At 56.7% G+C, this 20,412-nt stretch overlaps 1 protein-coding gene across 4 annotated transcripts; it reads right to left on the bottom strand.

Moving 5' to 3' along the window:
- Positions 1-13,755: 13,755 nt before the first annotated feature.
- Positions 13,756-19,662, bottom strand: ISOC2 (isochorismatase domain containing 2). 4 transcript variants are annotated; one of them, XM_089770071.1, is made up of 6 exons: positions 19,335-19,356; positions 18,837-18,976; positions 17,793-18,005; positions 17,536-17,606; positions 17,173-17,364; positions 15,525-16,894 (listed from the first exon to the last, which is right to left on the bottom strand). In XM_089770071.1, exons 1-6 carry the CDS (start codon positions 19,342-19,344, stop codon positions 16,684-16,686), a joined length of 837 nt encoding a protein of 278 aa, XP_089626197.1. In that variant the 5' UTR covers positions 19,345-19,356; the 3' UTR covers positions 15,525-16,683. The 4 variants fall into 4 exon arrangements, with proteins under 4 accessions (XP_089626200.1, XP_089626197.1, XP_089626198.1 ...); XM_089770072.1 differs by lacking the exon at positions 19,335-19,356 and adding an exon at positions 19,508-19,662 and having other exon boundaries at positions 15,528-16,894; XM_089770074.1 differs by lacking the exon at positions 17,793-18,005 and having other exon boundaries at positions 13,756-16,894; positions 19,335-19,454.
- Between the last annotated feature and the right edge of the window lie 750 nt (positions 19,663-20,412).

The following is a 20,412-nucleotide window of genomic DNA, read 5'->3' as shown; positions in this document are numbered from 1 at the left end:
AATGCTGTTACAGCAAGATCCCAGAAGGCAATTTCTACAATCCCTTTATTGCTGTGTACATGTTTTAGTCTGTTAGAACAAAATCATTTCAATCGTCACGGTTTCCCTTAACCTCGCTTACGCACACTTGTCGCGGGACTATTTTGAACTCCTTTATATTTTTTTTAAAAAAGGCCCCCCCCATTTACAAAAACACCCCCACATACCCCCACAGACATTCCTGCAAGAAGAGGTTCCCCTGTTTTACTCGGTGCGGATCGGGCCTTAGCTGGAGGATTGTGCCCAGTTCTGGGCGCCACATTTCAGGAAAGGCAGGGAAAAACGGGAGAAAGTCCGGAGAAGAGCAAGAAACACAACAAAAGAACATGACACGTGAGAGGAGAGGACTAGCATCTGAAGGGGGGATAGCTCAGTGGTTTGAGCATTGCCCTGCTAAAGGGTTGTGAGTTCAATCCTTGTGGCTGCCATTTGGGGCAAAAATTTGTCAGGGATGGTACTTGGTCCTGCTGTGAAAGCAGGGGACTGGACTCAAGGTCCCTTCTGTTCTAGGAGATAGGCAATCTCCATTTATTTATAAGTTGGGGTCTGGTCCTATTTTGAGCAGGGCCTGGACTAATTTGGCCTCCTGAGGCCTCTTCCAACCCTCATCTTCTACAATTCCACATGATCCCAAGACTGAAAAAACTGCGTTTGTTTAGTCTGAAGAAAAGGAGACTGAGAAAGGCCGTGGTGAGTTTTTTTCGAGCACATGAAAGGGTGTTACAAGGAGGCGGGAGGTAAATGATTCTCCTTAACCTCAAATGACAGGACAAAGAAGCTGAAACTGCAGCAAGTGAGGTTTAGGTTGGATATTAGGAAAAACTTCCTCACTGGTGGTTCAGCCCTGGAATAAATTGTGGAATCTCCCTCACTGGAGATATTTAAGAGCAGGCTAGACAGACACCTGTCAGGGACGGCCTGGAACAGGGGCAGGACAATTTTTTCGGGTCGGGAGTCACCAACCTACAGAAAAATCAGTCGGGGGCTGCACCCAAGTGAAGCGAAAAAAACCCCAAACCCATCCGCACTGACGTGGCCCCCAGCTGAGAAGCAAGAAGGCATTTTCTACACCCCCCTTGCATAACAGAAGCTAGGGGGACCAGCTAGCAGACTGTGTGTGCTCCTGCCCTGTGGGGGGCTCAAACACCATTGCAGGCTCCCCAATACAAGGGGAGAGCCCCCAGCCTTGGGGGCTGGATCCAGGCAAGCCGGGGGCCGCATCCCACCCCTGGTCCTGCCTTGAACACAGGGACTGGACGGAATAACTTCTCGAAGTCCCTTCCAGTCCTATGAGTCTATATCTTAAGGGATCGTTCAAGGGGAAGCTCCTAGACTCGTCCTTTGAAGGCAGGGTGCAGGTCTGAGGTCAAAGGCTGGCAGGTGTTCTCTGGAAAGACGGCTTTTGGGCAAGAGGGAACCCACCAGTCCCGCTGACGGGGGCAAATGCCCCGGGGCCTAGCGATTCTGAAGGGCCTAGAACGCCGCTCCCGTGGAAACCACCCTCACCCTGCTCCCAGGACGCCTCTGCCATCCTCCACCAGCTCCACAGCATTAGCAACTGCCCTCGGCCTCTGGGAGCGGCAGGAGAGCCAACACAGAGGCTGCCCAGGTGGAAGGAAGGATAAGGGACACCTTGAAAGGAAGGTGGCAGGGTAGGGTCTGCTATGACCTAGGGGATAAAGTGCTCACCTGGGGAGAGAAGGGTGATGAGTTCAAGTCCCACCCAGGGAGGGACACCCTGATGGTAAGGTGGTGGGTTCTGCTGTGGCCTAGGGCCCCCATACCACCCCCCTTACAGTGCTGCCAGCCACAGAGATTCACGGGACAAACAAACACCTCTGACATGTTGGCAAACCAAGCTGGTTCTTTGTCTGCCCTACATTCAACCACCAGTCCGTAGCAGCCCAACAGGCAAACCTCCTCCTGGGTCAGCTCCCGGAAGAATGTAGGAACAACTGTTCCTGACAACACAGACAATATTTTCCTCCTGTGAGCAGACAGCCCAATCTCCCTCATTGATTTCCACCACCACGTCAACCCCTGCCCCGAAAACACCCCCACACTAACATCAACTTCCTGAGCACCACGATCCGCTTCAACCTTGGACGCCTACAATGAACCATACGCAGGAAACTCACAGATCACCCCAGCTACCGCCACGCACTCAGTCATCACCACAAAACGCACCAAGAGCTCTGTTACCTACCACCAGGCCCCTAGAGCCCACAGGATGTGCTCCCGGGAAAAAGTCCTTAACACACTTAAAAATGCCGTCACCCAAAAAGGCACCCTGCCAGAGATGTCGATTGTTCCCTGGAATAGGTCAGCTAAATCCCCTGAGAGCACTTGCTTCAAAAGCTCCCCCAACCTAGTTAAGCCCACCAGAACAGCCAGACTGGGTCAAACCAAAGGTCCATCTAACCCAGTGTCCTGTCCGCCGACAGTGACCAATGCCAGGTGCCCCAGAGGGAATGAACAGAGCAGGGAATCATCAAGTGATCTGTCCCCTGTCATCTATTCCCCACCTCTGACAAACAGAGGCTAGAGACACCATCGCTGCTCAGCCTGGCTAATTGCCATTGATGGGCCTAGCTTCCAGGAATTTCTCTCATAATTTTTTGAACTCTGTTGTAGTCTTCACAACATCCTCCTGCAAGGAGTTCCACAGGTTGTCTGTCCAGGGTGAAGAAATACTTCCTTTTGCTTGTTTTAAACCTGCTGCCTGTCAAATTAACACCCCACAGTTACAACTCAATGGGCACTCCATTCGGAGAGAAATCTTTCCCGAACCCTCTCTTTTGGCCTTTCAACAACCCCTCCAAGGTCACCATCGGAAGCAAACTCTCCACAGACAGGGAGACACCAACTCAAAGCAGCACCACACACAGTTAGGATAATGGATGCAAAAAATGACACCCCCTCCTTCCACAACAGACCTTTCAAGATCCAAGGGTCCTACACAATGTTTTCTATACGCTGAGCATTTGGGTAGCCACCCAGGAGTGATTCAAATGCCACCCAGCCGATTAGCAGAATACCCACAGCGGACAGCATGTGTTTCTAATGGTGGTGCACATCCACACATATCTTGGTGCGCCTAACAAAATTTATTCTGCACACACAGATGGGAAAAATTAGAGAGAACACTGGCTCTATCCACCCTTTTCACAGCACTCGGTGTCCTCCGTTTAGCACACCAAATGTGGCAGTCACAGCTATGTAGCCAGACTATCGGATGCTTCCTGCTGACTTTGCCTTGGCAAGGAACTGACACACATGATCGTAAGTGAAGATCCGTATTAGACTAACCTGTCGGAGAAGGATACCCCAACTTTATATCAGGGAGGACTTTAGAGATGAGCATTTGTCTGAATATCCAAGGCACCACCCTGGCTCAGACTACCTCCTAAGGGAGAGGGCCAATCCATGGGACTTGTCTGCCATGCCAGGGAAGGAGTGAAATGCGTATCAGTTCCCCAAGAAAGGGTGTGAATCTCTCCAGGGAACGGTACAAACTAGCAGCTTGATATTCGACGGCTGTGGTTTTCTAGGCAGGTTTGTGGCAGCCATGGCGGTCCTGAGATGTTTGAGAGACGAGGCGGGGACGGACATATTTTTCACCGAGCCAATTTCCATAGGGGAGAGAGATGCTTTTGCCCTGACCAGAAATCTCTAGGTCTGAGACGGGCCTCCCATGGGATAGATCTGGGGAAAGCGTTCACCCCCACAGGACAATGCCCTAAAACCAGATGTCAGTTCAGTGCTCCTCTTCCTATTGGCGGGTGTTGTTTGGCACAGATACCCCTCTGCCTCCATGTTCCCAGCCCCCCAAAACTCAGCATCACCATCAGGCCCCTTATGCTGAGGCGTATACACCTCAACCTGACCCCAGAGCCGCTGAGGTCAGGCCTGGTGGGTCCTTGAGTTGTCTCTACATAAAATGCTAAATTAGCTCTCTGGGCCAAAGTCCCTGTCTCCCCTCCCGGCACAGTGTGCGACAATCTGTTAGAGGATGTGTGACTCCGTGGCAGGATTTTAGCGCGTGTGTGTGCGCCTGCTTGTGTTTGTGTGACTGTAACAGTGCATGTGGGGTCGCTGGGGGTTTGTGTGTCAGTGCGTTTGTATCCCTCGAAGCCAGCTGTCAGCACCCACCTTATTTAGGAGGAGTGGAGGAGCTCAGAGGATGAACGGGAGGGTGGTAGAAATGGGTCACTGTGTGACTTGCGTGTGTGTCAGCGTGGGTAGCTGTGCTGTGGTGTGAGTCTGTGTGGTGACAAGTGTGCCACAGTGTGTTCTGGACCTTGGCCTTTGGGTCAGAGACACAACTGGCCTGTGTTAAGAGTCCTTGGGTGAATAGCGGTGTTTATGGACCACGGCGTTCATGTTTGTGCGTTGTTCTTGGTGTCACTCTGTGTGTGTATGTGTGCATGTAGTTCCCCGTGTTCCTCTTTGTGTGTGTCATTAATTGTGGGTGTGCGTGCAGTTCGTTGTGTCTCTCTGTGTGTAATTAATTATGTCCGTGTTTATAATTTGTTGTGTTCCTGTGTGTAGTTAGTTGTGTTCCCAAGTGTGTAGTTCACTGCATTCCTGTATGCAAAGTTCATTGTGTCCCTGTGCCTATGTGCGCGATGCACTGTGTGTGTGTAATTCATTGTATCTATGAGTGTGTGTGTAGTTCATTGTGTTCCTGTGTATGTGTAGTTCATTTTGCCCCAGGGTGAGTACTGTAGTACATTGTGTTCCTTGGCGTGTGAATAGTTCATTCTGTCCTTGTGCATATATAGTTGTGTCCCCATGTGCATGTAACTCATGTCGCTCTGTGTGTATGCAGTGTTCATTGTGTTGTGTGTGTGCACGTGTAAATCATTGTGCCCCCATGCACGTAGTTCGTTATGTCCCCGTGTGCGTGTGTAGTTCGTTATGTCCCCGTGTGCGTGTGTAGTTCGTTATGTTCCCGTGTGTGTGCGTTTCATTAATTTGTCTCTCTGTGCACAGCTCACTGTGTTCCCATGTGTCTCTGCAGCAGGTGTCGGTATTTCACACTCAATCTGTCTCCATTCTCCCTTTGTGTTTCAGCCTCCATCTCTCTCCTCTTCCCCCTCTGGCTGCCCTGTACCTGATTCCCTTTGGGTCCCACGGCCGGCCGGCCGAAGGCAGCATGGGCAGCCACCCCGTCACCCTCCTCTGATGGCTTCTCACCTTCCCTGCCCTGCCATGACCCTGCGCCTTCCACAGGTGATGCCCGGGCAACCATATGCCCCCACCACAGGCGGGTCCTAGCCCAGCTGTGGCCCTCACGGGCTGGGGAGACCTGGGCAATTCAGCTATCCCACAATGCACAGCCATCCCCTGGCCACGTCCCCATAGCCCTCTGCCCCCTGCAAGGCTGCCATGGGATCCTGCCTCCCACAGTGTCCCTGCGCTGGCCAATCAGCCGCAAGCCCTTGCTACTCAACGCCACTGCGGGACCCTTGCTCCCACAATGCACGTGGACTGTCCCGAGCTTTCATAGGACCATTAAGCAAGCAGCAATCCCAGAATGCCCTCTGATTGGCCAATTGCCCACAATCCCCTGCTCCTGGCGGTGTGGCTATGGGGCAGGCATTTCCAGAATTCCCTGGGAAAGGCAATTACCCACAATTCCCTGCTCCTGGCTCTGGGGCAAGCATTCCCACAATTTCCTGGGAAAGGCAATTCCCCACATTCCCCTGCTCCTGGGGGTGTCGCTATGGGGCAGGCATTTCCCAGAATTCCCCTGGGAACGGCAATTACCCACAATCCCCTGCTCCTGGGGGTGTCGCTATGGGGCAGGCATTTCCCAGAATTCCCCTGGGAACAGCAATTACCCACAATCCCCTGCTCCTGGGGGTGTCACTATGGGGCAGGCATTTCCCAGAATTCCCCTGGGAACGGCAATTACCCACAATCCCCTGCTCCTGGGGGTGTCGCTATGGGGCAGGCATTTCCCAGAATTCCCCTGGGAATGGCAAGTACCCACAATCCCCTGCTCCTGGGGGTGTCGCTATGGGGCAGGCATTTCCCAGAATTCCCCTGGGAAAGGCAATTACCCACAATCCCCTGCTCCTGGGGTGTCGCTATGGGGCAGGCATTTCCCAGAATTCCCCTGGGAAAGGCAATTACCCACAATCCGCTGCTCCTAACTGGTAAAGGAGGGGGGCCGGGTGTGGGGTGTCCCCTGGCCCAGCTACTACGAGCGCCCCCAGGCTAACCAAGTGCAGGGAGCCCAGCCCAGAGGCATCGGGCTGCTGGACCCAAACACTGGGCAGCGTCTGGGGCTCACCGAGCCAGCTGGCTGAGCACGGGCACAGGGTTGTTCCTATAGGTATGCGACAAGTCTGGCCCCATGGCAGGTTCTATCATTTTTGCTGGTGCTCAGAGGGGGTCCAAGTCCTTTCCCACCTGCCCTATAAGGGTGCCCTGGGGTGGGGCTGGGGATGAGGGGGTGAGCTGTGGGAGTGGCTCAGGGCTGGGGCAGAGGGTTGGGGTGCAGATGGGGAAGGTGTGTGTGTGGGGGGGCTCAGAGCTGGGCAGAGGCTCATGGTGCCGGCTCTAGGATGTGGATGAGGGGTGTGTGGGGAGAGGCTCAGGGCTGGGCAGAGGGTTGGGGTGCAGATGGGGGGCTCGAGGCTGGGCAGAGGCTTGGGGTGCAGATGGGGGCTCGGGGCTGGGCAGAGGCTCGGGGTGCAGATGGGGGCTCGGGGCTGGGCAGAGGCTCGGGGTGCAGATGGGGGCTCGGGGCTGGGCAGAGGCTCGGGGTGCAGATGGGGGCTCGGGGCTGGGCAGAGGCTTGGGGTGCAGATGGGGGGCTCGGGGCTGGGCAGAGGCTCGGGGTGCAGATGGGGGGGCTCGGGGCTGGGCAGAGGCTCGGGGTGCCGGCTCTAGGGTGCGGATGAAGGGGAGCTGTCTACCAGCCAACAGCCATGTCCAGGGGAGCGCCCCAGCCCCGACACTAGTGGTGCCCAGGCACCATGGCCCATGCAACTGGCCCCTGTGCCCAGAGCTCCCCATGTGTTCGCCGCGCCCCGGCCGGTTCCCCCGAGTGGCCCCCTCGGGAAAGAGGCAGGTGGCAGCTGTCAGAGCAGGGGAGGGAACCCAGGAGTCCTGGCTCCAGCCCCTCCCGCACCCCTAGACCCTCCAGCCCCCTTAGAGCTGGGAAGGGGGCCCCTAGGCCTGGCTGCTTGCACCCTGCCGGCTGGAGCTGATCCCTGAGACCTGGGCCCTGCCACAAACCCCCCACAACTGCTCCTCATTCATCCGGCCGCTTCCCCAAGGATCCAGGCAGCCTGTGCTGTTTCCATGGCAACAGCTCCATGGAAACGGCAGCCCATCCCTCACCTCCTCTATTCCCCCCCACATCCTCCTTCCCCTTCAGGGGATGGGGGGCAGACCCCAGCACTGCCAACGCCCCACTGGAGCGCACGGCCGGTCATAGGGCCCGGGGGGCAGCGGGCCCACGGCAAGGTTGGAGCCTGCCCCTGAGCACCCCACATGTCTGTCTGTCTGTCCTCCGTGCTCACACTCCTCTCTGTCTGTCCTCTGTCCCTACTCATCTGTCTGTCTGTCCCCACGTGTCTGTCTGTCCATCTTCCATGCCCACACTCCTGTCTGTCTGTCCCCACGCGTTTTCTGTCTATCCTCCATCCCCATCCATCTATCTGTCCATCCTCTATCGCCACATGTCTGTCTGTCCATCCTCTGTCCCCAGATACGTCTGTCTGTCCCCACACATCTGTCTACCCATTCTGTCCACATATGTCTGTCTATCCTCCATCCCCACACATCTGGCTCTTCATCCTCCATCCCCACATGTCTGTCTGTCTATCCATACTCCATCTGCACACGTCTGTCAGTCTGTCCAGCCCCACACAGCTGTCTATCCTTCCTGTGTCCCCACATGTCACTCTGTCGGTCCATGCCCATCCGTGTCTGTCTGCCCATCCATCCATCGTCCAGCTAGCCTATAGTTGGCACCCAGCAGGTGCACTGTCCCCGGCCCATCGCTGCGGGTAACGAGCCAGCAGCTGGAAGGGCGGGCAGGGGGCAAACCCCAATTGGTAGCAAGGGCAAGACTGGGCCCTGGAAGAAGAATTTAAAAAAGCTGCCAACTTCAATGCCCGAGATGTACGTACACCCCCCCCCCCTGCCCAGTGCTCCCATGCCCCATCTCGCACACGCACGTACAACCATTCATGGACACTCACACCCACGCTCCTTCACGCCCCCTCACTCAGACCACCAACCACACACACGCACACACAGCCATGCACGCGCATGCACAATCGTTCGCACACATACACACCGAGGCCCAGCTCTGACCAACCACTGACACATGAATACAGCCCCCCAGCCATGCACAATCATTCACACACGCACAGACACTTCTCCCTGGACAATCGGCCGCTGACACGCGCACACGGATACGCAGCCACACACGGTCACCGACACACAGCCGCTCCACCACGCACGATCCCTGGTACAGGCACATGGCCAGGCAGCCTAGTACACCTGCCCTGATCTCTGCAAAGACCTGTGCAATCGACAGCAAGGTGCTCACAGGGGAAGCAAGACAAGTGTGCCCCTCCCTCGGACACACCTGAATTCTCAGCCTAAAGTTGTGAGGGGCTTGGAAAGTCGCCCAAGCCCCATGTTGGCAGTGGCATGAGAAAGGCTAACAATTCCCTAACCCAGCCATTCCACACTGGCGCCAGAGGCAGTCTTTCTTTGCACATCCTCGGACAAAGATCCTGCATCCATCTTTGCTTGTGTGAGACGCTACGGTACCGATTCCATGGTGAAGCCACAAGCGAGCCTACCTGCATGCCTGGCATGCTAGTCCCTCCATGGCGCAACAGCCGGGTTGCTACAAGCAAAAAGAACTTGTGTGTGTGTGTGTGTGTGTGTGTGTGTGGCGAGTAACTCACCCTATCCCAGCAGGGCAGCTGTCACCACCTACAACAGGCCAAAGAAAGCAGGAGCGAGCCAGCATCCCAGGATCCTTTGCAGTTAAGCTAACTTTAAGGAGTGGCATTTTCCTGAGCCTTGTGCAGATTTTTCACTATGGCTACCACCGGCATTATAATGCTTTCCCCCTCAGAGTGTGTGCAAGAGGCTAGCGGGACGGAGGACCCCCCTCAAAAAAGGGGAAATAAACATTGAGGGGTGGAGGGACAGCCGCTAGTGAATGGGCCACGTCGAAATCTGCTGAAGAGCTGGATGCAGCAAAGAAACAAAATCGATCAGGGAGCTGGAACGGTACCAAAGACAGAGGAAGGAAGATACAGTCGCCCTAAGCTGGGACGCAGGCTGGCACAGAGTGACCATCGCCCAGGACTGTCAGTGCACGTATCTGTGCTAACGGGCAATCAATAAATACAATCCAAGCAGCTTTATCCAACTAATTCCACCCCGGAGCACCCTGGGCCGGAACCTCTCAGCCCGGTGAAAAGCCTGGGTATCAATGAATTGCTTATTGGTTATCGGCAAATGACCGATCGTCGATGTGTTGCTCTTAACGGTTGTTGGCACACACCACACGTGCCCGGGTGCACCCGCAGCCACCGGCGCATGATTTTTGGGAACGTACACTTAGCACCTGTTCAAAGAGGAATAAACATGTCAAAAGCCCAGAAGATGCGGCAAGGAGGGTTGTTTTTTTTTTTTTAATGGCTCATCAGCTTTGTAGGCTCCAGCCAGGAAAATACCAAAGAAGTCATCTTGCATCAGTTTGACTCAGGATATGTCTGCGCGACAGCGAGTGCATTACATGGAGTGTGTGTGTGTGTGTGTATGCGTGTGGTATCAAATGCCACTAGATCCTGCATGATGTATTTGCGAGAGGACTTAAGCTGAGAATTATAAAGAGAAAAGCTGGGTACGGCCGATGCTTTGCCTTTGTATGAAAATAACCACAACACCCTCCCCCCTCTCCCCACTGCACACAAATTGTCTCACACTCATACACAAAGCGGAAGCCGTACACAAAATGCAACACCCACGCAAAACACAGACACTAGGAGCCTCACACTCACATGTTGACACAAACCAGCATGCATACATTGACACCGGCCATGACACACACACCCCAATAATCATCACAATCGCATCACACACATGCACAGCAAGTTGTGCTCACAGAATCTGGCAGCAGCACACACGCCATCCCAAACCTTGGCACTCAACCAACACAAACCTTCCCGTGTACACAAAAAGCAGTATCCCCCCCACATACAGAGTTAACACAAACCTTGACATACCCCCAACTCACACACACAACCAATAGCAGCACAAAGACTGACTCACAACCAAACCCTCACTCACACTCAGCACACACCTTGACACACTGCTCTCTCACACACAATTAACACATCCCTTGACACAACCCCAATTCACACACACAACCAGCACAAACCTTCATGCCCACACAATCAGCACAAAGACCAACATATATCAGAACTTTCTCACACACACATTCAGCACAACCTCTGACACACCACAGCTCACACACATACACATTCAGCAAAAAACCTTGACACACACCCAAACTTTGACACACCCAAACAGTCTCTCTCTCTCTCTCTCTCACACACACACACACACACACACAGACTCAGCCCCTCCTCCAACTCATACACACACGCAGCACAAACCGTGGCACACACACACGAAATCACTGCAACCCTTGACATACACTGACACACATGCACACACACACACATACACACACACACACACACAACACAACCCTCCACAGCCACCCACCAATTCTCTCACACACCATCGGCACAATCCTTGACATACACATGTGCGCAACCACTGACACACAACCCAACTCTTCCATACACACGCAGCACAACCCTACACACACACACACACACACACACACACACACACACAGTGACAGCCACCATCAGAGCATAATTTGTAAGGAAAAAGGTGCTGTACTGGGGCTGAAAGAATTTTTTTTACAGACACAGCAAGCAGAGGTGCAGGGCTAGAAACGGCTCTATCCCTTCCCCACAGCATCACCTCCCCCCCACGAGGCACTCGGCCACAGCGCATTCCCCCCCAAAATGCCCACCCATGCCCGGCTTCCCTTGACGAAAGTGCCCATGTTAGGGCCACCCTGTAACAGGTGCAGGTGGCAAATGGGAGGGGGGGGGGAGATGGGGGGCTTGGCAGGGGGTCTCGCTCTTACCTCGATCTGCCGGTAGAAAAAAGCTCCCGTTTACAAAACCCCAAACGCCTTTACTTCAGCTTGAAAAAAATCGCAGCTGCTGATGCAAAAAAAAGGATTATTTAAAAATGGGGGGGAGGGATGAAAGAGGTGCCCCCTTTTCATGCCCCAGCTTGGAAAGAGGCCAGGACCCCTTCCCTCCCGCCCCACTTTTTTCCTACAAAAATATTTCAGCACTTTCTATTAAACCCCCCCCCCCAAATAATTCTTTGCTGGGGAGGGGAAGCCAGCGGGTGAATTAGACATTCTGCTGGGGCCGGGCCATTGGCTGGCCAGCCTTGGGTTGGGGAGGGGGAGAGAGGATTTCCATTGGTGGAGGCTGCCCAATGGAGGGATAATTACAGCCCCCCTCCCAGCTCTTTTCTCCCAACCCCTGGAAATCCCCCCCTCCAAGCTGCCTTCCACTCCCCCCACCCCGGGAGGGGAGGGAAAAGGTTTCATTAACAAAAAGAGTGAACTCCCAGCTTCTGATTGGCTGAGGAGTGGGATGCAGGAACGCCTGATTGGCTAGGGCAAGCTGTCCATCTCCCATCTTTCTTGCAGCTGTTAGATTGGGAAAGGGAGGGAGGGGCTGGTGGAGCGTGTGGCTGGTTTAACCTAAAAGGGAGGGGGAGGAGATCTGGGGAGAAGTGGGGCAGCACGAGGGAAACTATGTAGGAGGAGTCAGACAGAAAAGAAAAAGGAAAAGACCCTGAAACTTTTTGGACCTCTTGCTACTTCTCCTCCCATTGCTCCTATGGGACCCCTCACCCGCAGAGTGGCCCCCTCCTCCCAAATGAACCGTGGCTCTTTGATGAATGAGGAAGCCACTTTGCGGTGTTTGGAGAAGGGGCCAGACCTCCCTGAGCAGGCTGGAACTTGGAAGAGGGTGTCAAACTCACTCAGCTATTCTGAGATGCCCCATTGGGCCAGTGGCCGTGTGAGTGTTGCTGTAGTCGCCGGAGGCTGCCATGCGGCGTTCGATCCGGTGCCACACGTCCTTTTGATGGGGGGGAAAAAAAACCCAAGACCTATAGAGACCATGTGGTCCCATGATGCTCCAAGGATTAAAAACTGGCTCACTGATCAATCTCAGAACACAGCTGTGAATGGGGACTCCTCGTAGAGCGGGTGGGATTCCAGGGGGTCCCCCTCAGCTCAGGCTTGGGCTCCCCACTATTCAGCATTTTAAATCAAGGAGCTAGGCGAAAGCACACTGCTGAGTTCTGCACAACAGTTGGAGGGAAATATCGAACGTGGAGGACGGTTCAGGGACTCGGGGCAACTGGAATTGTTTGGCACAGTGGGGACAAGCAAACAGCAAGTGTTTTAAAATCACTAAAGGCTAACGGGTCTACCTAGGAGCAAAGGACACTAGCCAGGTTAACAGACCGGGGGACAGTATGAGAAAGATTTGGGCACTGGGGTGGCCAATCAGCTGCCCATGAGCTCCCCACGCACGACCGATGTTCCCTGTAAGCTGTGTTCTCGGGTGGCCACCCAGGAGAGATTCAAATGCCGCCCGGCTGGTTAGCAGAGCACCCACCATGCCCAGAGTCAGCAGCTTGTGTTCTACTGGTGGTGCACATCTGCACATGCCTCAGTGCACCGAACAAAATCTATTCCGCATGTGAGTGGAAACAATTAGAGGGAACATTGAACACAACCCTGGGCTGTGCAAACGGGAACCTCAAGTCAGCATAGAGAGGCTATTGGGCCACTGGATTTGGCCCAGGTGAGCCCAGTTCTGGTGCCAATGGTTCAAGAAAGAAATCAGAGAGGGTTCCGAGAAGAGTCACACAACTGATCCATTGGAGAAAGTTTGAGCAGCACCTGGTGTGAAAAGGCCCCGATCTTGGTGACTCTGTGTCTGGGCAGTACCTGATGGGCCAGGGCCAAGTTAGAACCTCTAACAAAAACACACAACAGGGAAAGGGGAAACTGAGGCATAGAGAAAAGCCGCCGGTTATCTGAGCTCACTCCAAGGAAAGGTGGGAATAAAAGCCAACGTCCAAAGTGCCTGCGGCCCAACAACCGGACTTTGTAGGTGGCCCCACAGGTGGGTGCATTTGCCGCACAATTTTGATAAGAGAACTTGAAAGAGAATCCCTTTTAGGCTGCCATGTCCCCCAAGAGAGCGTCCTCCTCCAAGGATAACAACCAACTATCGCTACCTGCTCATGGAGTCGCTCCTTCCCCTCCAGGGAGCGAGTCGGCTGGGTGCATTATTGGAAGTCCTGGGTTCAAATCCCCCAGGATTCCACGGGCTGAGGATAGGAAGGGATCAGAGGGCAAACACAATTGGGAGGGGGGCTAGTTCAGGAAAAGGGAGGACTCTGCATCTCTACTGCAGCCAGCCCCTCGCAACTCCAGCCAGCCCCCTTACCTGCCCCATTGCATCCCACATCCCAAGCTGAGGCCTGAACCAGATTATACAGCATCTTCCCCCCACCCATTACTCCCCCATTGTCCTCTCCCTGCCTGGCCCCAGCGCCCCTGGGTTTGCTCCTGCTCCCAGCTGTACCAGGGTGCCGGAAACATGACATGGTCCCGGCTCATTGGGGGAGGATGGCATGGAGAGGGTGCTTGCTAGCACCAGGCAGGGGAGATGTGGGGGGAGCATGCAGCACCCCCTAGAGCCAGGCTGGGCAGAAGAGGTGCTGGGGAGGGGGGGAGTAAAATCCTAGCACAAGAACAGCAGCTGTTCCCAGCAACGCAGGTTGGGTGCGGTGCTGGGGTGGGGGTAGGGGGTAGGAGAGGATCAGAGTCGGGATTCTCCTGATCTAGTAGGCCCTCGATGCCGCCACTGACCCAGGCTTCCCTCCACGCAGCTCAGCAAGCCACGGTGCCCGCAAGGCCTGGATAACCTTTACAGCCCGGCCTGCACTGCCCACATCCGCTCCGGGCCACATTGGCATAAGCAGGCCAGTGGCCGCACTTACCAGCATGGCGTTAACTCTCTGCGTGATCGGCCCCCCAGGGGAGCAGAGCTGCCTTTGCCTTCGACGCTCCTGCCGGAGGCGGGCGAGCCCAGTTTTGGTTCCAGGCGTGTCTACACACAGGAACGTTCATCCAGATCAACTCCACATTCAACCTGGCTGTGCTGACCCTTCTTTAAACTCCGACCCATTCCGAATGTAAGGGCCCCGGTTTCGCAGCACAGCCGAGCTCAGCCTGTCTACACCGGGATAAAATGGGGTTTCGCTCCGGCACTTGCAAAATTAATTCGGATTCACTGTCCTGAGGGATCCCCTTAAACGACCAAGGCGGATCCTCTGATTCTTTCACGGCTTAACTAAGCCATTTTAAATCCAGGGGTGGAGGCTTATTCAGAATTAAAATGCCCTGAATTTGATTTGAGTTTCAAAGTGGAGTGAGAGAAGCAGCGGGAAGGTGGTGCCAGCAAGGGGTCCTTCTCTAACCACCCCCGCAGCCCACCCCGTCCCAGTGTGGGTCAGGGGTCCCCTGCACACCCAGCCCCCGCATCCCACCCCAGAGGGGCCCCATCCCGGTGCTGGGGGAAGGGGCCCTCGCATTACTCTCTTGGGATCCCTGGGGGGAGGGGGGCGTTTGTTGCTGGAATCAGCAAAATGTGGCAATTTGCTCAATTAACCGATGTTCCCGGCGTGGAACATAATCCCGTTGCCATGGCGATGGCAGCACCACGGTAACCGCCTGGGTCTTTGTTCCAGCCCTGCCCCTGTTGGAGGCTGGTGCTAAGAGCAATATGGGGCGGGGGGTGTCTAGGGAGCTGTGCATGGCTCCTGAGGAGAGGAGCATGGCGGGGGTCAGAGGGGTGGGAACTAGGGGTGGAGTGAGAGGCATGGGGGGATGGGAGTGATGGGAGGCTAGCTGGGCGTGTTGAGGGGGAGGGACATGGAATGGGAGTACACATGGACTGGGGGGGGGGCTGCAGCCTGTTCGGGGGGGCACAAAGATTCAAGGGCCGATCAACAGCCCAGAGACAGACAGGTAAACACACACTCCACTAGGGGGCAGCTGTGTGCACAAACATGCACACACACCTGTAAGCCACCAGGGAGCAGCACCATGCACAAACACAGGTGCACCACCAGGGGGCAGCACCACACAGATACACAGGTACACCATCAGGGGGCTATATGGCGCACAGATACATGAGTGCACCACCAGAGGGCAGCACCACACCCAGACACACAGATGCACCACCAGGGGGCTGTACAGCGCACAGACACATGGATGCGCCACCAGAGGGCAGCACCACACCCAGACACACAGATGCACCACCAGGGGGCTGTACGGCGCACAGACACACGGATGCGCCACCAGAGGGCAGCACCACACCCTATCCAGTAATTCTTCGTTCAACACTATAGATGCGTTTCTGAAAACGTTTGCGCTAAGCGAAAACGTGCTTGAGGGTCAATTTTCCCATTAAAAATAATGGAACAGGTGGGGGTTGTGTTTCAGGTGGTGGTGGCAAAGTCAATGTTTTGTTGGTGCTGGGTCGTCAACGTCAACATTAGATCTCTAACACCACAAGTCCCCACGGTTTGTTAAAACAAAAATAAACACGTGAGTGAGCGGAGGAGCGCTGTGACCACGTGTATTCATCCGCTCATGCATATTACCACTGTTTTCACCAACGTATACCGCTGCACAAAGTAGTCCGCCACTTGATTATTTTTGTGTTATTTCGGGGACGGTCGTATTATTCGGAAAACATTCCCTTAAAAAAAAAAAACCCAACAACTCGTGCTATGGCAAAAACATGTTAAGATGGCACGTGTTAAACGAGTCATTTCTGTATATCTACTATCTAAATGAGAAAGTTTGTCTGTCTGTGTGTTTCTCCATGCAAGAACGCCTCCTAAACGGTAGGAGATAGGACCAAATTCGGCAGGCAGCTTCCTCTTATCACGAGAAGCAAGGTTGGTTGCGCCAGGACAACAGGGACTTGGCTGCGCCGGGACAATGGGATGAGCCCAGAATGGGACTGCGTCTCAGAGATCCATACAAAAAAGAGAAAATCACCAGGCAGATGAAAGGGGGATCACTGGGGGCACCCCATCCCTGAGCCTCCCTTTAGGGTGCCCATTAGGGAAGGTGGGGGACTGAAGCTCTCCCGATTCGTAAGGCTGTTTCTCTTCCTCAGTGAGCCAGGGGGAAGTACCCAGTTTGCTGCATTCCTCACTCTGGCGGGGCAGCACAGGGGGCAGATGAACCTGGACCTGCCCCAGCTGGGGGACATGCACCCCTCCCCCAGCTGTGCCCGCTGGAGCTGCAGCGGCCACGGAGAGGCGCTTCTCCCCTGGCCCCAAGCTGCTGCGGTGAGGGAGGACCGGGGTTGTCCTCGCCCCCTGGGGCAAGCTGCAGCTCTCGGCCCCAGCCCCACCATTTTAAGTGAAGGAACCGAGCGACGCCAGGCAGGTCTAGTGCACAACACACACGGGAGCACTGCGCATGGCGCACACAGAGCTGATCACGGTACTGACGGGTTTATTCCTGCCCGGCCCCCACGTGCTGAAGGGAGGCAGGCCACGGGGCCACGGGGCCGCAGGGTTAGCTGAACCCAGGGCTCTGTCCCAGGAACAGGGGGAGGAGGCCGCTGTCCGGGGCCGGCTCCTTAATGAGCTTCTGGATCTGGAAGGACAGAGCAGAGTATGAGATGCCAGGCAGATGGACGGTCCCCACGTCCTGACCCCGGGGCCGCTGCTTCTGAACCAGCCCCAGGCAGGCACTGGCTGGCTCCACGGGGCAAGGGGGATTTCTCCTCCCGAGGGCACCAGCCACTGGAGGTCAGCTGGTGGGGGGAGGTACCCATTAAGTGGAGAGTCAGCAGGGGGAGGGGATGTGCCTGTCAGAGCCAGGGGAGGGGAGGTGCCTGTCGGAGGCGGGGGTCAGCGGGGGAGGGGAGGTACCTGTCGGAAGCGGGGGTCGGCGGGGGAGGGGAGGTACCTGTCGGAAGTGGGGGTCGGCGGGGGAGGGGAGGTACCTGTCGGAAGCGGGGGTCGGCGGCGTCTCTGATCAGCTGCAGGATCAGCCCCTCGCTGGTGGTGATGAAGGCCCCGCTCTGTCGGAGGCGGGACAAGGCCGCCAGCCGGTCCACTTGGCTGGGGGGAAAGACGTAAGGGCGGGCGTGGGGGGGGCGCCTGGGATTCCCCCTCAATCTAGGGCCCTGCCGCCCCCCTCCCCTACCTCCCGGGTCAGCTCCCCGCACCCCTCTTCCGGGAACCCCGCCCTGCTCAGGCCACAACCCCCCTCCAGCCTCCCCCCAGCCTGACCTTCGAGAGGAGCAGGCGTCGGCCACCACATGCACGTCCAGGCCACGCTCCAGGGCGTCCAGTGCTGTGCTCTGGGGAGAGGGAGAAGGTCTCAGCTCTGGCCCAGCCAGCCCCCAGCCCCGAACCCTTCGCAGCCCTAACCAGGCCAGCCCGCCCCCCTACCCCCATCACAGCCCTACTCCAGCTGCCTGGACCCCCTCCTCCCACCCAGCACTGACCCGGCCTCCTGGGTCCCCTCCAAGCCCCGCCCCGGGTACCATGATGCAGGCCTGGGTCTCGATGCCGCACAGGAGCACTGAGCGCAGGTGGGGCAGCGCCCCCAGCTCCCGCTCCACCTCCGGGACCAGCATGCTAAAGCAGGTCTTGGAGAACTTCTTCAGCCCCTCGGCCCCCAGCTCTGGCACCGTGGGGCCCAGCCCCTGGGGGTACTGCTCCGTCACCACCACCGGGATCTCCAGCAGCCGCGCTGCCTGGGGTGTGAGGGTAGAGGTTAGGGCTGGGCGCCAGGGCTCCTGGGCTCTCTCCCCAGCTCTGAAGGGAAGTGGTACCTAGCAGTTAGTGATGTACTCTCCAGAGCGGATGGGTGAACCCTCAGTGTTACCATGAGAGCCCGGTGACTTTTGGAAACCAACACAAAATGAAAAACTCCCCTCACGTGGGCAGGTCCCGACACCCTCCCCCCAGCAGCCGCCCGTACTCCTTCGGCCTGATCCGCCCCAATGCCACCTAGCCCCGCCCACAGGAGCAGGATAAACTCAAACCACAGGGAATTCCCACCCACCATCCCCAAACTATGATACAGAACAGCGAGTATTTCCTGGGGCGCAAATTATCAACCCTTCTCCAGGGTTAGGCCGACATCCAGTGGCCAGCACCTGCAACTGCACATACCAAATGGTCCTGGCCCTTTCTGTCCTGTTTTTATCACCACCCTGCCCAAGCATCACCCCACCCTGCCCTGAACAACTGGGACATCAGCAGCCTCCCTAGGCCTCCAGGACACCACATTTCCAGGGACGGCTTTAACAGGGACTCCTGGCTCAGCAGTGGGATACGGCCCCTCTGGGGTGGAAAGGAGGGGCTGGTTATCTGGGGACCCCTTGCCTGCTGTGGAGATGCAGCCTCTCTGGGGTGGGATGTGGCAACTTTTTGACTGCTGCATAAAACACTGGGACAATGGGGCAGCCTCCCTAAGATGTGCACTGGGCCAGTCCTGACTGCTAGGCCACAGCACCCCCCCCCCCCCCCCCAACACCAGTGAATTCCCCCCACGCCCCCTAGCGCCCCCTGGGGCACATCACCTGCAACATGCGCGCCGCCACCGCCACGATCTGGGGGAAGTGGGCGATGTTGGGCCGGAACTTCTCCTGCATGTCGCACAGGAAGAGGATGCTGGTTTTGGGAAACACCTTCCCCAGCTGGGCCAGCGACATCTCTGCCGCTGCAGGGCAGAAGACGAGGAAAGGATGGGGCTGGGTGGGAGCCAGCGCCCCCTGGAGGGGGAGAAGCCCCAAACCCTGCCCCCCTGAGCCAGCCAGTCCTTGCTGTGGGGCTGGGGAAGCTGACACCCCCTAGAGGGGACAGGCCCCACTTCCTGCCCCCCAAGCGAGCCACTCTGCTCTCTCTGGGTGCAGCCCCCCCTCTGTGTTTCCAGGGGGCAGGCAGGTCAGTGATAGAAGCAGAACTGCTTGTGCCCCAGCTGCCCCAGCACGAGGCGTATGGGGCAGGGTGCAATGGGGAGGGATTGGTGTGGGTAGGGCAGCCCCAGCCCCAGCCAGGAGTCCCTTGGGGCAGGCTACCTGTGCCCATGTTTATATAGGGTCGCCTGTCCAGCCCATGCACCAGTGCTCAGCTTTGACACCCCCCCCCCCCTTTCCAGGTACCAGCAACTCCCGCTCCCACCCCCTGGCTGGAGCTGCCCTGCCCCCCAGCCCGAGCCCCCTTTATCCCCTGCACACTCTACCCCACTCACCTTGCGCTTCTCCTGCACCCTCCACTCCCTCCCAGCCAATCAGCAGCTGCAGCCTAGGGCACCTAATTACCTAAACCCGCCCTCGACCAATCAAATGTCGCTCAGGCTGCGCTGGCCAATCCCGTGCCGCCTTCCCCCTCCCGGCTGCCAGCCAATGGGAGCGCGCTGAGAGCTTTCCCACTTGGCCTAACGGAACGTCTGAAAGACCGCACCCCCCTTCCACCCAATCAGGGAAGGGAAGGGCATGACGTCAAAAGAAGCCTGGACTCGCCGAGGGTTCCAAAGGCCACACCCCTTCTGGCTCCCACACAATCAGAGAAGGGAGAGAGGATGACGTAAAAAGAGGCGGGCTGACACGCGGCAAAGACAACGCCGCACCCAATCAGGAAGGGGAGTGATGACGTAGGCGGCTGCCTCTAAAGTTCGGGGGTCCATATAACACGTGGGGCTGGGAGGGGTAGAGGCTGCCCCATGGGGTTCAACCCACGCTCAATCCCCCAAGGGACTCCCCGCCAGCGGCCGGGGGGGGGGCTGCCCCCGCTCCCAGCTCTTTGCGCCTCTTGATTTTTGGGGGCCCCCTCCAAAGTCGAGGTCCTGGGCCGCTTCCCCTTGTGCCCCTGCCACTGAGACCCCCACGGGGCTGCGGCACCAGGACCCTTGTTCCTGAGCCTTCCCCTCCACCCACTGCCACTAAACCCTGCTGGCCCATGTGCGGCTGGGGAAACTGAGGCACAGTGCAGGGACTCAGGCGAGGGCCCCCAGCAGTCTTGGGTCCCTGTCCCTATGCATCCAACACATGGGCTGAACCAGGTTCGAGAACTACAGAGGGATTGGGGGGGGGGGGAGAAGAGACACTCAAATTTAGCAGCCTGGAAGCACAAGAGCTAGACGGAATGAGCCAGGAT

This window comes from Pelodiscus sinensis, chromosome 18, assembly GCF_052426305.1.
Source record: "Pelodiscus sinensis isolate ZL-2025 chromosome 18, ASM5242630v1, whole genome shotgun sequence".
NCBI classification, from domain to species: Eukaryota; Metazoa; Chordata; order Testudines; family Trionychidae; genus Pelodiscus; species Pelodiscus sinensis.
This window is presented reverse-complemented; position numbering and strand designations above follow the sequence as displayed.

What these genes read in the sequence shown, in the direction of transcription:
- ISOC2 (XM_089770071.1), bottom strand. An exon ending in GACGCCTGCTCCTCTCGAAG is followed by an intron (nt 17,365 to 17,535) that starts GTCAGGCTGGGG and finishes CTTTCCCCCCAG; the next exon opens with CCAAGTGGACCGGCTGGCGG. An exon ending in CCGACCCCCGCTTCCGACAG is followed by an intron (nt 16,895 to 17,172) that starts GTACCTCCCCTC and finishes CTGTCCTTCCAG; the next exon opens with ATCCAGAAGCTCATTAAGGA.